The sequence below is a fragment of the Xenopus laevis genome, chromosome 2S (assembly GCF_017654675.1).
Source record: "Xenopus laevis strain J_2021 chromosome 2S, Xenopus_laevis_v10.1, whole genome shotgun sequence".
NCBI lineage: Eukaryota > Metazoa > Chordata > Amphibia > Anura > Pipidae > Xenopus > Xenopus laevis.
The window spans coordinates 146,866,204-146,881,559 of NC_054374.1; the positions used below are offsets into that span (position 1 = coordinate 146,866,204).

At 45.4% G+C, this 15,356-nt stretch overlaps 1 protein-coding gene across 1 annotated transcript; it reads left to right on the forward strand.

Annotated features, from left to right (window-relative positions):
* Positions 1-11,779: 11,779 nt before the first annotated feature.
* On the forward strand, positions 11,780-14,082 carry LOC108709956. Its single transcript, XM_018250267.2, has 3 exons — positions 11,780-12,200; positions 12,998-13,114; positions 13,194-14,082. Exons 1-3 carry the CDS (start codon positions 12,042-12,044, stop codon positions 13,230-13,232), a joined length of 315 nt encoding a protein of 104 aa, XP_018105756.2. The 5' UTR covers positions 11,780-12,041; the 3' UTR covers positions 13,233-14,082.
* The last annotated feature ends 1,274 nt before the right edge of the window (positions 14,083-15,356 follow it).

The window sequence follows — 15,356 nt, forward strand, 5'->3', positions numbered from 1 at the left end:
AAAAACAAAGAAATACTAAAAAACACAAAAATAATCAAAAAAATACAAAAAACACACAAAAAGGACCCTGGTTGTGTTAAAGAAAATCAATAAAATTAAAAAAAAAAATTAAAAAAAAAAAGAAAAATCTGGTTGTAAAATCATTTGATAAGGGTCTCTGGGAGTGGGACTGTCTGACTGGCTCTGAAGGGAGGGAGTGGGGGGAGGGGCAGCCAGGCAGAACTGAGCAAAAAAAAAAACAATCCCCCGAAAAAAATACCAAAAAAAAAAAATCAGCGTGTAAAATAATTTAAGGGTCTCTGGGAGTGGAACTGTCTGACTGGCTCTGAAGTGAGGGAAGGGGCAGCCAGCCACAACTGAGCAAACCACACCCCCAAGAAATACCAAAAAAAAATCAGGGTGTAAAATAATTTGTTGAGAGTGGGACTGTTTGACTGGCTCTGAAGGGAGTGAGGGAGGGGGCAGCCAGACAACGGAGCAAAATGGAAAAAAACACCTAAAAAAAGAAAAATCAGGGTGTAAAACAAAAAAAAAACTAAAAAAAGAGGGAGGGGGCAGCCAGACAGAGCTGAGCAAAACAACAACATAAAAAACACATAAAAACGAAAAATCAGGGTGTAAAGAAAAAAGTATAAAACACCTTAAAAAAAAAGAAAAAACAGGGTGTAAAACAATTTGTTAAGGGTCTGTGGGAGCCAGAACTGAGCAAACCCCACCCCTAAAAAATACAAAAAAAATCAAGGGTGTAAAATAATTTGTTGAGAGTCCTTGGGAGTGGGACTGTTTGACTGGCTCTGAAGGGAGTGAGGGAGGGGGCAGACAGACAGAACTGAGCAAAACAAAAAAAAACACCTAAACAAAAGAAAAATCAGGGCATAAAACAAAAACAAACACCTGAAAAAGAGGGAGGGGCAGCCATACAGAACTGAGCAAAAAAAAAACACCTAAAAAAAAGAAGAAAAATCATGGGTAAGGCAAAAGAAAAAAACACCTAAAAAAAATAAAAATCAGGGTGTAAAACAATGTGTTACGGGTCTGTGGGAGCAGGACTGTCTGACTGGCTCTCAAGTGAGGGAGTCGGGGGCGGGCAGCCAGCCAGAACTGGGCAAACCCCACCCCCCCAAAAAAATCAGGGTGTAAAATATTTTGTTGAGGGTCCCTGGGAGTGGGACTGTTTGACTGGCTCTGAATGGAGGGGGCAGCCAGAGCAAAAAAAAAAACCTTAAAAAAAGAAAAATCAATATGTTAAGGGTCTGTGGGAGCCAGAACTGAGTTAATTCCACACCAAAAAAAATACAAAAAAACACCTAAAAAAAGAGTGAGGGGGCAGCCAGACAGAACTGAGCAAAAGGCTAAAAGGGATAAAGAGCCAGTAGAAGATCTGGGGAGAATGGAGAGATGTCTCTGGGCTGCTAAAAGGAGGAAGGAAAAGAAAGAGGAGGAGGAAGAGACAGTAACACAAAAGACTTATGTGCAGGGTTTTAGTGACAACGAAGCAACTTGTTCAGAACAGAACTGAGCAAAACAAAAAAAAAAACACCTAAAAAAGAAGAAAAATCAGGGTGTAAAGCAAGAACAAAAAAAAAAAGAAAAAGGATGTAAAACAATGTGTTAAGGGTCTGTGGGAGTGGGGCTGTCTGACTGGCTCTCAAGTGAGGGAGTGGGGGTGGGCAGCCAGAACTGAGCAAACCCCACCCCCAAAATATACAAACAATATAAAAAATATTTTGTTGAAGGTCCTTTGGACTGTTTGACTGGCTCTGAAGGGAGTGAGGGAGGGGGCAGCCAGAAAGAACTGAGCAAAACAAAAAAAATACACCTTAAAAAAAAATCAGGGTGTAAAACAATAAAACACCTAAAAAAAGAGTGAGGGGGCAGCCAGACAGAACTGAGCAAAACAAAAAAAATCGTAAAAATAAGAAAAATCAATGTGTAAAACAAAAAAAAACTAAAAAAAGAGTGAGGGGGCAGCCAGACAGAACTGATTAAAAGGCTAAAAGGGATAAAGAGCCAGTAGAAGATCTGGGGAGAATGGAGAGATGTCTCTGGGGCTGCTAAAAGGAGGAAGGAAAAGAAAGAGAAGGAGGAAGAGACAGTAACACAAAAGACTTATGTGCAGGGTTTTAGTGGCAACGAAGCAACTTGTTCAGTGGGATGGGGATGAAGAAGGAACAAGCTGCAGCAGAAGTAGAGACAGAACTTCAGTCCATCCACATGTTGCCAATACATAGGATGTGTCCAACTGCGGTTTGGAGCAAAGAGTCATTAATGCTGTGTGTGATCCATTCAGCGCAAGCCTGTACATTCTAATACACCTCCCTGTGATGAACAAGAAACAACTTCCTCCATAAATCAAGTTATTGACACTGATGATCATCCCGGCATTCCCGGCATCCTATCTGCACTATCCCAAACAGCACTAGAGATACACAAGTCGCTACTATGGGGCAAAGCCCATTGGCCATGTACTATGCAAAAATGGGAGCTGATGCTGTTTCCCAGCAGTCCCAATCTGCTCCCCCGGAAATTTCAACAACTTCAAATGTTGGTTAAGAGTTACTACTCTACTCCCCCTCAACAGGAACTATATTCTGTGTGCCCTGTAAACTCTCTACTACTTTGTCTCGTGCCCTTGCAACATCAGCTTTTTAATGAATTTCTGCCAATACTGGAGATTATTGCTTATTTTTTTCTTCATCCACTCAAGATGGAACATACTTTGCACTTTGCAAAGCACCTGGAAATCTTTCTGTAAAAAGTCTCAGAGCCCAGAGCTAAAAGCAACAAGTAGGGATGGGCGAATAAATTTGCCATAGTTAAATTTGCGGCGAATTTCTGCGTTTTTTCCGTGCAATTGCGGCTCGTTTCACCCACAGCAGCCAATTAGATGTGAGCCATCCCACTGGCTATATAAGGAGCTGCAGAGGCGGCAATTACTCGTGGCGTTTCTGGTAGAGGTAGAGAGAGCAGGATAGTGAGAGATTTGTGTGTGATTTAGCTGGTGGAGTTTGTGTAGAGAGCTTTTTTTTTTCTGAGTCAGTGCAAGTGGAGGTTGTGGATTTCAGTTTACTGTTTTCCCTCTTCTGCTTGCCTGCTCACCACCCAATAGCCCTTTTTAGGGCTAACTGTCTTTGTCTTTTTCTGTGCTTGTGTGTGTGCTCCTTGTGGGGACACACTTCTGCTGAGGGGATTTAGTTGAGGGTTTTATTTTTTTCTCCTTTCCTTCCCCCTAATATCCAAACCCCCCCTTATTTTATTTTTTTTTTAGTTTAGTTGCCCAATATGACGGGCCATGGGAGAGGGGTGGTGGTGGTGGGGGTGGTGGGAAGAAGGGTGGGATAGGGAGGGGTGGCCGAGGAAGAGGCCGTAGTGCTGGCCGTGGGCATCCAACCCCACAACAGCCCAGCCCATGTGCCATGCCCAGTCTGGGCACTGTAGCGCAGCACAACCTGCCATCACAGCAGCAGCTGCAACAACAACAGCAGCAGCAGCAGCAAATGCCACAGCAGCAGGTGGCTTTGGGTCGCAGTAGGGCAACTGGCACACATAGGACTGTGCCAGATTTTTTTGGTAGACTGGCTGATGCAGACTACCTCATCTGCAGCGGGCAACAGTGAGCGGCAGGAGGTGGCATCACCTGCTAGCTCAGTGTGGAATGACACCCCATCCCTCTTATTTGATCCTGAGGTGGACTTGGGCCCAGACACCCAGGATCTTTTTGATGATCAGGCAGGAATGGGGGGGCATTCATGTCTGATGAGGAGGAGGTCATATCACAGCCCACATCAGTAGGGGATATTGGGCAAGGTCCCCTTATGGCAGGGCAGCAGGTTGCTGGTGTGGGGTCAGACACCAGCATGCTGGATGTGGGTATTGATGCCATGTATGAGGCAGGGTCTGGTCTGGGGGAGGAAGATGACAGGGACAGACCCTGGGAGCCGGCTCCAGAGGATAACAGCAGCAGTTCAGGAGGGGAACTGTTTGTTGTTGATGAGGATGAAGAGCCGGCTCCACCAACCACTGCTGGGGGGGGCAGGCAACAGGGCAGCACTGCGCCTCGGTCCAAAGCCTATGGGCGTACGGGTGAGGACCATCCAACATGCCCATCCTCTGCCTGGCACGTTAAAAATGCCCACACTGCTGAAGTGCGGGCCACTGCCTTGCCTGCTGTGGAGGGTTGGGGTCCACAACCCTCCACAGCAGGCAACCCTCCACACCAGGTGGTAGCAGTGTGCCAGCTCTGCCGGCAGAAGGTTCAACGGGGGCAGGGAGGGTCACATATGGGAATGTCAGCTTTAAGTTCCCATGTGAAACGTCATCACAGGATGATGTGGGAGCAGCACCAAAGTGGCAGGGCACCGGGGGGCAGTGGTGCTTCCTGTCCACCTCCTCCCATTCCTCAGGGAAGAGGTGCTAGCTCCCCAGACCCTGCAGCAAGGGAAGAGGATTTTGGGGCTCACAGTTGGAGGCAGCCAATGTGTAGCTCAGCCTCTCCTGCAGCCTGCTCCTCCTCAATGCAGCCCCTGTCCCGCCAGGTTTCCCTCCCCCCAGTTCCTCACCCGCAAGACGCCTCTCTCCCCCAGCCACCCCCAAGTGCAGATGCTTAATGGCTCCCTGGCAAAACTTCTGGCAGTGCAGCTGCTGCCCTCTCAGCTAGTCGAAGCAGCCCCCTTCCAACAGCTGATGGCTTGCGCTGCCCCTAACTGGCGGTACCCCAGCCACCATTATTTTGCCAGGAAGGCCATCCCTGCCTCATGGTTGCCTTCCAGACTCAGGTGCAGCGGTGATTCACTCCCCGCCAGCTCCAAGCAGGTAACATTGTTTGCGACAATGGTCGTAACCTGCTGGCCACCACCCATGTCCCTTGCTTTGAACATGTCAACCTTGTGGTGCAGCGCTTCCTCAAGAGCTACCAAGGGTTGGGTGACATGCTGGAGAAGGTACGTAGGGTATGCGCCCATTTTCGCAGGTTCCCCATCACCAGTGCATCTTTGGCACGGATGCAGAGGCAGCCCAATGGCTCATCTGTGACGTGCCGATGCGATGGAATTCAACCCTGCGCATGGTGGAGCACCTCGTAGAGCAGCGCTGGCCGGTCAGCAATCACCTCAGTGCCAGGGGTACTCAGGGGGCAGATTTAGGGTACTTTAGTGCAGAGCAGTGGCAGCAAATGAGGCAGCTCTGCCAAGTACTCGCCCCCTTTGAGCAGGTGACACGCTTTGTTAGCAGGGACAATGCGTGTCTTAGTCATGTGATACCCCTGGTGTTCCTCCACAAGCGCACGTTGGATGGGCTGCTAGAGGAGGGTGACGTGCCTGAGGAGGAGGAGGAGAGTAGGCCCCATAGGCAGGCAGAGGGGGCTAGGTGGCAGGATGAGGAGGAAATGGTGCCCGATGAGGAGGATGAGGGAGAGGAGGACTGGGTGCCTGTGCAGCATGGGGAGCAAGGCACACGACACCCAACCACCCCAGCTATTGTCCGCAGCTGGGAGGGTACAGAGCAGGGGCAGGTTGAGCCAGATGACCTGCTGCATCTGGAGGGCAGTCAAGAAGAGGTTGGTTGGGGACACATCTTTTACATAGCTGCCCATATGCAGACTTGCCTCTGAAGCAATCCCTGGGTCTGTTCTATCAAAGACCGGGAGGATTATTGGGTGGCCACTTTGCTTGACCCATGGTACAAGGGAAAGGTGGGGGGAGTTCCTTGTACCCAGCCAGAGAGAGAGGAGGGTGGGTCAATTGAGGAGGGCTCTGTGCTCAAAAATAGTGGAGGCCTTCCCCCAGTCTGACACTTCTCAGGCCTCCACTACTCCACACACCCAGCAGAGATTGGGGCCTAGCAACAGCAGCAGCAAGGGCGGAGATCTCATGGGTGTGTGGAAGAGCTTTTTTGAGCCTCAACGGCCAGCAGCAGGCCCAGTCAGCACCCAAAGCCACCACCAGCAGCGGGTGGAGCATATGGTGGCTGACTACATGGGATCAGTCAGCTTGCAGGATGCCATTCACCCTGATGATGACCCCATGCATTATTGGGTATCGAGGCTCGACCAGTGGCCAGAACTGGCACAGTACACTCTGGAGGTGCTGGCTTGCCCCCCTGCCAGTGTCCTGTCAGAGCGTGTCTTCAGTGCCGCAGGTGGGGTGGTCACTGAGAAGCGGACACGGCTATCCACTGGCAGCGTGGATAAGCGGATATTTATTAAAATGAATGAGGAATGGATAAGCGGGGATATCCAAGTGTCCATTGCAGACAGCAGAGACTAGCCTCCTCTCCTCCTCCTCTTCACAGATTTAGCCTCCTCTCTCCATTGCTGCCCATACTCTCCTCCTCCTAGTATTGCCCATTCCCCATCTGTTTGCACCTGCTGCCCTTGCTGCTGCTGCAGCCTGCTACTAGCCCTAATAGTACTGCTGCAATGCTGCATTGTCAGCAATTTTTTTCTGGTGGGGGCCTATCAAGGCTCCTACTGTTGTCGCTGACACTACTGCTGCATAGTCGGCAAATTTTTTTCTGGTGGGAGCCTATCAAAGCTCCTACTGCTATCGTAGATACTGCTGCATTGTCTGCAATTTTTTTTGTAGTTGAGGCCTAACATGGCCTCTAAATATGTTACTTCTATTTTTGCCAATTAGTTGGCTAATTTCTTCTGGTTGAGGTCTAACATGGCTTCTAAAAATGTTTCTTAGAATACTGCCGCATTGTTGGCTAATTTCTTCTGGTTGAGGCCTAACATGGCCTCTAAATATGTTGCTTCTAATTTTGCCGCTTAATGGGGGTTATTTATCAACACTGGGCAAATTTTCCCATGGGCAGTAACCCATGGCAACCAATCAGATTGCTGCATTCATTGTTCTACTTGCAGCTGGCTTTAAAAAGCTAATCATTGATTGGTTGCTATAGGTAACTGCCCATGGGCAAATTTGCCCAGTGTTGATAAATGAGCGTGAGACCTGTTTGAGGCCTGCCTCATTTAATTCTTCTGGCTCTAATACAGTTGATTCCAATGCTTGCTGCTTGGTTGGCAAATGTAGTCACACTATTATTACCCCTGAAACGACTGCGGCCGAAAGTCCTGCGCCTCAGTCATCATACAAATAACAAATTAACAGTCTGTTTAAACTCTACAAGTAATGCTAGTGTAGTGTTGTGTTATATTATACTTGTGGATTTTAGGCACACTCAATTATATTTATGTTATATATTTATATATATATTTTTTTTGTTAAACAGCACAATTGTGTTTCAGTTCTTATTACATTTGCAATAAAATTTAATTGCAAACTTTTGTTAAAATCTGTATACTTGGAGTTTATTTTTCATTTAACTACTACTCATATGGTACTTGAAGTTGTTTGGATAATATAATACAATTATTTGACTACTTACATTTACACATATATATGGTTCATTGACTTAAATATATGGTTTATTGATCTTAATGTGGGATACAAAGCACCCAGATATTTTGTGTTCAGATTAATTATTAATAGTTGAGCCTGTGTTAGTAAGCTAATAATAGTAAATAAACTATAGATGGTACTTTTTGGTTCAACAGCAATATAGACTGAGAGTAGTAGTAGATACCATTACCAGTCAACCAGTTGTAATGTAAAAATGTACAGATGTTTTTAAGAAACTGGCAAAATATGAACACTTTTTTTCTTTTGAAATGATAGGAGTGCTCTAAAAACGTATACAAGGAGGGCATGTATGTGTAGCAGTGAAACATAGGTGTAAATTGCTCTTCCCATTGACTCCAAAGCAAAACATGGCATATATACATTTATCACTGTGTACAAAGCTTAAAAGTAAGGGAAATGTTTTAATGGTAGCCCCAAAGCCATGTCTGGTCTGGGAGTCAAAATAGGCCCTGGCATTCAAATTACACAGAGGCCCAAACAGGCCCCAGCCTAGTGTACTTGCCACGTGGGAGTGGCTACTACTTTTAAAGGGAAAGGTACCTTGGGGCAGGTAGCGCTACCCGGGGACATAAGAGCTCTTGGGGAAAGGATATTGAACTGACCAGAGTGATTCTGCATTTATCCACCCAGTGTGGTGTGTGTGTTTTATTTTAAATCTAGTGGAAATCCCCTGAGGTGTGCTCCTCAGTGTTCCCTAGGTGGAGGCACTGCGCTGTAAATCCCAGTTCCCAGTTCTTTTCATATCCAAAAGGGACTCAGGGCCCCTGGTTGCCAAGGGTTAGTTGCTATTTAAAGAACAGTGAACAGTAACCAAATTAGGGTAATACTTGTTAAACTCCCATCCTATCAAAGACAAATTGCTTTGTCAACTATTCACATCCCCAACCTGCTTCTGATATTACATCCTCACCTCCAATCAACTGCACAAGGTGAAAACAAAGGATCCTGCTGTGCATGGAAATGTAGCAAAAGTTCTAAAGGAAGCTAAAGGGTGTATTGATGGTCTATTCAGACAGAGCAGGTGGTTTAGACCCTACACAATGCCACAAACTCTGCCCATCAATGAGACCCATCACTGAGAAGGATTTTAGTTACGGTAAGTATTAACAAAATGCGGAAATTTGCCGCAAATTCACACCTGGCGAATAAATTCGCTGGGGATTCACAGTGGCGTAACTACCGGGGGAGCAGGGGGTGTGATTGGGCCAGGGCCCGCACCCCCTCAGGGCCCGCCCTCTAGTTACGTCACTGAGGATTCGGTTTGGGATTCGGCCAGGATTCTGCCTTTTTCAGCAGGATTCTGATTCAGCCGAATCCTTCTGCCTGGCAGAATCCATAAAAATGGATTCGGTGCATGCCTAAAATCCACCCATCATTAGTAATAACTGAATATAAGTGACATATGAAATCCCCTGCTTGCTTTCACATTCTTACATAACTCAGGAAACTTGCCTTGGAGTTGACATGACCTCCATCATTTGCCAATGCTTATGAGCCTGTATGACATGCCTCTTCCCATTTTCCACTTCCCAGAATGAACATTAGACCTGAAATACACCGACCCACCAAGGAGGCTTCTCCATTGGTTGGTAATGACAGAAGAAATGTTACAAGATTAGATATGGCAAGCCTACCTTGGCCTGAAGAAACGCACAATGACATTTAAACGAATTCCCACAGATTGGTTTTCATTTATTATTCATTATGGTTTTTGACTTATTTGACATCTTTTCAGCAGCTCTCCAGTTTGCAATATCAGCCATTGGGTTGCTAGGGTCCAAACTCCCTTAGCAACCATGCACTGATTTGAATAAGAGACTGAAATATGAATAGGAGAGGCCTGAATAGAAAGATGAGGATTAAAAAGTAGCAATGACAATACATTTGTAGCCTTACAGGGCATTTGTTGTTTTTAGAGAATTTGTTTTTGAAAGCCAGAAGAGTCAGAAGACAACAAATAATTCTACTATAAAAAATTGAAACGTTGCTTAGAATTAGCGATTCTATTACATATTAAAAGTAAATTTAAAGGTGAACCAAACCCCACCCAGGGCAACACAGAGGAACACAGGGAAGAAAAGTCTCTGTCTTAAATATATTGATAATTGACAATAAATAATTCTACTATAACAAATTGAAAAGTTGCTTAGAATTAGCCATTCTATTACATATTAAAAGTTCATTTAAAGGTGAACCAAACCCCACCCAGGGCAACACAGAGGAACACAGGGAAGAAAAGTCTCTGTCTTTAACATATTGATAGGAACACAGGGAAGAAAAGTCTCTGTCTTTAACATATTGATAATGGGTTGAGTGCAGAAGACCTCTTGTATTTGTCTATAAGAAAAGATAAGTGTCCATAGCACACTCTGGACAATGAACCACAGACTGGTGCATTATTTAAATAAGAGGCGCCCCAGCCCAAAGTCTCTGGTAAGGGGTTCAAACCCTAATAAATTGGCACCCCACTGTGAGTTTAGATTGTGTTGACCTTTAAATAAGTTTATGGCAGTATAATACAAACACTTATTTACCTGACTGATCCCACTCTTCCCCAGTACATTGAACTGAAATGTATTAATGGGCCAATCATTTGGCATTAAATTAGATATATATACAGAACTGCACAAAATACCCCTGCAGTATCAGCCCTGCACCACAACTACCCTGCAATATCGGCCCTGCCCCCAATTACCCTGCAATATCAGCTCTGCCCCCCAATTACCCTGTAATATCAGCCTCCCCCCTATTATCCTGCAATATCAGCTCTACCCCAATTACCCTGCAATATCAGCTCTACCCCCAAATAACCTGCAATATCAGCCCTGCCCCCCAATTACTCTGCTATATCAGCCCTGCCCCCCTATTACCCTGCAAAATCAGCCCTGCCCCCAATTACCCTGCAAAATCAGCCCTGCCCCCAATTACTCTGCTATATCCGCCCTTCCACACATTGCCCTGCAATATCAGCCCTGCCCCTCAATTACCCTGCAATATCAGCCCTGCCCCCAAATTACCCTGCAATATCAGCCCTGCCCCCAAATACCCTGCAATATCAGCCCTGCCCCCAAATACCCTGCAATATCAGCCCTACCCCCAAATTTCCCTGCAATATCAGCCCTGCCCCCAAATACCCTGCAATATCAGCCCTATCCCCAAATTTCCCTCCAATATCAGCCCTGCCCCCAAATACCCTGCAATATCAGCCCTGCCCCCCAATTACTCTGCAATATCAGCCCTGCCCCCCAATTACTTTGCAATATCAGCCCTGCCCCCCAATTACTCTGCAATATCAGACCTTCCCCTTCTGGTGCATCATTTCCACCAGCGCAGCCTGTGCAAGTATGTTACTCACTTAGTGCAACTCTGGGGCCCAACAGTGGGAGTGGCTTGCAGGTGGGGCCCTTCCTGAGGCAAACCAATCTCCCAGCAGTCATATTAATAGGCAATTCATTTAGGGAGTTAGTATCACTGAACTCTTTATAAATACAGCCCTATATTTACAAAAGCCATTGGGTTTGAGATTTTTTTAGATTTAATTTTAAAATCTGACATGGAGCTAGACATATTGTCTATTTCCCATCTGCCCCCAGTCATGTGACTTGTGCTCTGATAAACTCTCATGGCTCTTCCTATGTTTCCTGTGTAACATCACATTACACAGGAAACATAGAGAGAGCCACGAGGGGGATACACATGCCGGCAGGGTCCCTAGATCGAGAGTGCAACCTGTGCAAATATCTATTCCTATGTGCGATCATTCTTCACACTAAATGTGAGTGCAAATTCATTTTAAACTTTTTTATACTTTTTAATAAATGGTGTTACACTATCCTGGCTTTATATCTCTCTATGGGAACATGAGGAGCTGACAGGAGAAGGAGGGAGAGACCTGCTAAAGACTACGAGCCATATACTATACCTACAGTTTGTAAGTAGGCAATCCAGCCTACGGTGGTGGAAAAATTGGAAAAACTTGGCATGTCACCAATAACAGTGGAAATTTAAAGGGGAAATACACCTCAAAAAAAAAACCTGGACACTGGGGGGGGGCACATTTACTGAGGGTCGAATATCGAATTTTAAATACTTCGATATTCGAGCATCGAATTGGTGTTCTACGATAGTCGAAGGCTGTTTTCAATCAAATACGGCCACTTTCGATCGAAGAAAAAAATCGTTTGATCGATTGATTCCATGCTTCGATGCGAAGGTTTGCAAGTAGTGAATAGTCGAAGATGATCGAAGGTAGCCTTTGCCCCACTTCTATTCGAATCGATCGATTCCTTTATGCCATTTTTTTCAAACAGGAAGTCCTCTGGAGGCCATTTTAGGTGCATTTTCGCCCTTAATGCACACTTGCTATTTGGATGAGCCAGGTGGAGGAGGCTGCCAAACTGCTGCAGAGAAAATGCAAAGAAGGAGTGAGGATGAGGAAGGAGAATCCCACACTATGTGGGATGTAAGTCACCACAGGAGGGGGAGAGAGGGGGACAGGGGCTGGAGTGTCAGAGGGAGGGGTTCCTGGGCTGAAGTGGAGGAGAGCCTGTCAGGTGGAGGGTCCCATAGAGGGGGAGAGGAGAGGTCTGGCAGTGGCAGGACTAGGAGCTCCCCCAGCTCATGCCACGTGTCCCCCCCAAACATTGGAGACATGTGGAAGTTCCCACACCCCAGCCAGGGGAAGTAGGGACTCCCCCAGGGCACGCCAGCTTCTGGACATTATGGGCAGAGAGGTCTGTGAAGGTTTGGAAGGGCAATTCCAGGACACAGACTGGAGAAGTAAGTACATTTTAATACACAACATTCTTACTGCTTTTATCCACATTCTTATCATTTGCCTAAATAGCTAATTTCCCCTTTAGCATTTAGCTTCTTTGCTTAAATATTGCTCCTGTTTGCCATTAGACAATTTTATGTTTCCAGGATTGTTGTTTGTTTTTGTAGTGCTTAGTTACGTGCAGCTGTGACATTGCCAAAAAGGCAAACGTTTATTAACCTTTTCCCCACTAGAGCAGAAATGTTTATAAAGTGGATTAAAAGGGTGTTTGACCGTAACGTTAACTTTTGAAGTATGTTATGTTATCATTTATCATTCTATTCCAGTCTCCGATTTCAAGGAATGTATGGTTGCTATGGTAATTTACCTCCTAGCAACCACATTTTAGAAATAGTCTACTGTAGAGCTGATAAAAAAAACCCATAATACTGTGCACCATTGGAAAACATTACTTTAAGGTTAACAACCCCTTTAACTTCAGTGTGTAAAAGTGTGAAGCAACATATGTAGAGCCTACAGCAGCTGTATTGTCATCTATTACATTCTGTGCTGCTCACATCATTGCAAACAGTGCCTTTGTGTCATGTATTTAACTTTTCAACCTTAGCATCTCCCTTGCAGTGCCCTGATAGACTCCACTTGGACTTTACCATCTCCCTTCCTGGCCCATTACATTTGAGTTAATATTTTAAAGGACAACTTAAATATTTCAGAAACATGTTGTAGGTCTGTCCATCAGCCTAATAAGCAAGTACAATTGTAGTAGAATTTTTTTTTTTACATTTTTTAACAATTACAGCACCACCGCGGACAGCGCCACAATCCACGGACAGTTACCAGGACCAGGACCTTGATCCTCAACAGCCCCAGGAAGAGGGTGAGGTTTCAGATAGCCCTAGAGCCCCACAAGCTCAAGGTACAGACATGTTTGTGGCCAATGTAGTTGCTTCCTCAAATTGTTTGCAACATTACTAATGTCCGATTTCACATTACAGAACACCGAGCTCCCCGGCGCGCCCAGTCACCAGCCGTGATACCTGTGGTGCCCCCCAGACGTAAGAGCCCTTCCTTTATTTGTCTGTGTGTGTGTCCCAAACATGCAAAGCACATTTATTGAGTCCTTATGCAGCCTACTTTATGTGCCTCTTCAGTGTTAATGAGAAGCAGTAGGTTGTTAAAGCCAGATTTTGGATAGAATATACATTAAGTGTAAATTAGATCAGATTCTTCTGCTGCTCTGGCTCTGCAGCTCTCCCTTCCACTTCCTGTGCTCCTCCCGTTCTGACTGGCAGCCTCAAGTCACCATACAGCACTACTGCTATTTCACTCTCTCTCAGGCCCGCTTTAAAATCCTACTGATGTCCTTGTGCCTGCCCTTGACTGTTGGCTCTGCTCGGCATACATTCTCACCTGCTGATTTGACACTTTTTTCTTTTTCCTTTTGCATGGTCCTTCTTGCTCCCCCTCACTCCAAGCCACCCACCGTCTCAAGTTTTACTCTGGCTCCTGATGCCTCATTGTAGTTTACTCCCTCCATGCTGTCTCTCCAGTCTCCCTCTCCACTTGCAGGGTCCCTCTCCGGTCTTGCTCCCACCTCCTTTACCACCACTCTGTTAAGTTTCACTCCCCTCTCCCAGGTTCAATCACCACTCTCATTGTGTGTGTCATACAATCCCCTTAACTTGCATCTGATGACAAACAAGGCAAACAAAAAACACATATATTTTGACAATATACAGATTAATGTTCCATTTCAACTCCAGTATTGGAATGATTTAGCCCCCCACACCCAAACATGGAAATACCCACCACCAATTTATCTTCTAAGATTAGCTTTGTGAGCTTCCTTTCCCACCTTTATATACATAAATAATTTGTATAGTGCTTCAAATTGTAAATTTTTTTACAATGCATTGGGGGATCCAGGTGCTCACACCTTAAGCCTTCAGCTCAGAAAGGCACTGTGACAGAATATGAAATGAAAAAGGTTGGCACAAACTGGATCACTCTCCACGATGTAGTTAAAAAATGTATTTTTTTTTTTTTACAACACAACAGTTCAAGTTACCCCTAATTATTAAAGTTAATATAAAGTATACAATAACTACATCAAAATTTGACCTGCGTCAGCAATGCAGGAATTCAGAAAAGAATTACATTCTGTGGGACAAAGGGTGGACAAGCTGGAGACTATTTCAGACAACTTAATTCTGAGGCATAATACTTTGGAGGATGACCAGCTTACCATACAAGAAGAGCTGACTAACCTTAAATCGTATTGCGAGGATCTGGAAAACAGAAATCGTAGACAGAATCTCAGAATTAGAGGAGTCCCAGAAAGTATCGTGCCGAAAGATATCAGACAGTATCTGAGGGCACTGTTCTCTCAACTTTGCCCAGATCTGCCTGCGGAAGCTTGGAGATTCGACAGGGCTCATAGAGCTCTAGGCCCCAAAAAGCCGGGCCAAGTCAACCCCAGGGACATCGTTGTGTGCTGCCATTATTTTGAAAGCAAAGAGAAAGTCTTAAAAGAAACAAGGAATTCAGCACATATTGAATACCAAGGGGCAGTCTTACAAATTTATAATGATTTATCTCCCATTACTCTGGCAAAAAGGAGAGAACTCAAAACCGTAACGCAATATCTACGGGCTCAGAATATTCCCTACAGATGGGGATTCCCCTTTAAGCTCATTGTTAATGTGAAGGGACAACAACACACCCTATCTGACCCTCGGATGTGCGATAAGTTTCTGAGGAATTTTGGTGTGCCGAATCCAGTACCAACTAAAGACACCTCTCATGCTCAATCACAAAGGATGACGCCGGAATGGGACTCATTAAGCCCACGAAAATCTCGACCATCTTCTTCACCTCCGCGCGGTCCTGACTCGCCTACTTGAAGGAATCTGCACTATGAGGGACTCCCCTTGCCTTACCCTATTTTTTTTTTCCAGGTTGCCTTTTGTATTCTACTTTTTAGTAGTCCAATTATTGTGCCTGCCCTGCGGAAGGGATTGTATTTCTTTCTTCCCATCAGACTCTTCTCGCCTAGACATTCCCGTCGACACTGGTACTTGTGAGGAGTGTACCTAGAGTGTCTCAAGTTACCGAAGGTCAGGTAACACCAATGTGTGTTCATGTCTGTTGTTGGTTTT

Coding starts and splice junctions, on each gene's coding strand:
- LOC108709956 (XM_018250267.2), top strand. CDS start 12,042: ATGCCACGTGTCCCCCCCAAACATTGGAGACATGTGGAAGTTCCCACA. Junction 12,201..12,997: donor CCAGGACACAGACTGGAGAA/GTAAGTACATTT, acceptor TAACAATTACAG/CACCACCGCGGACAGCGCCA. Junction 13,115..13,193: donor TAGAGCCCCACAAGCTCAAG/GTACAGACATGT, acceptor TTCACATTACAG/AACACCGAGCTCCCCGGCGC.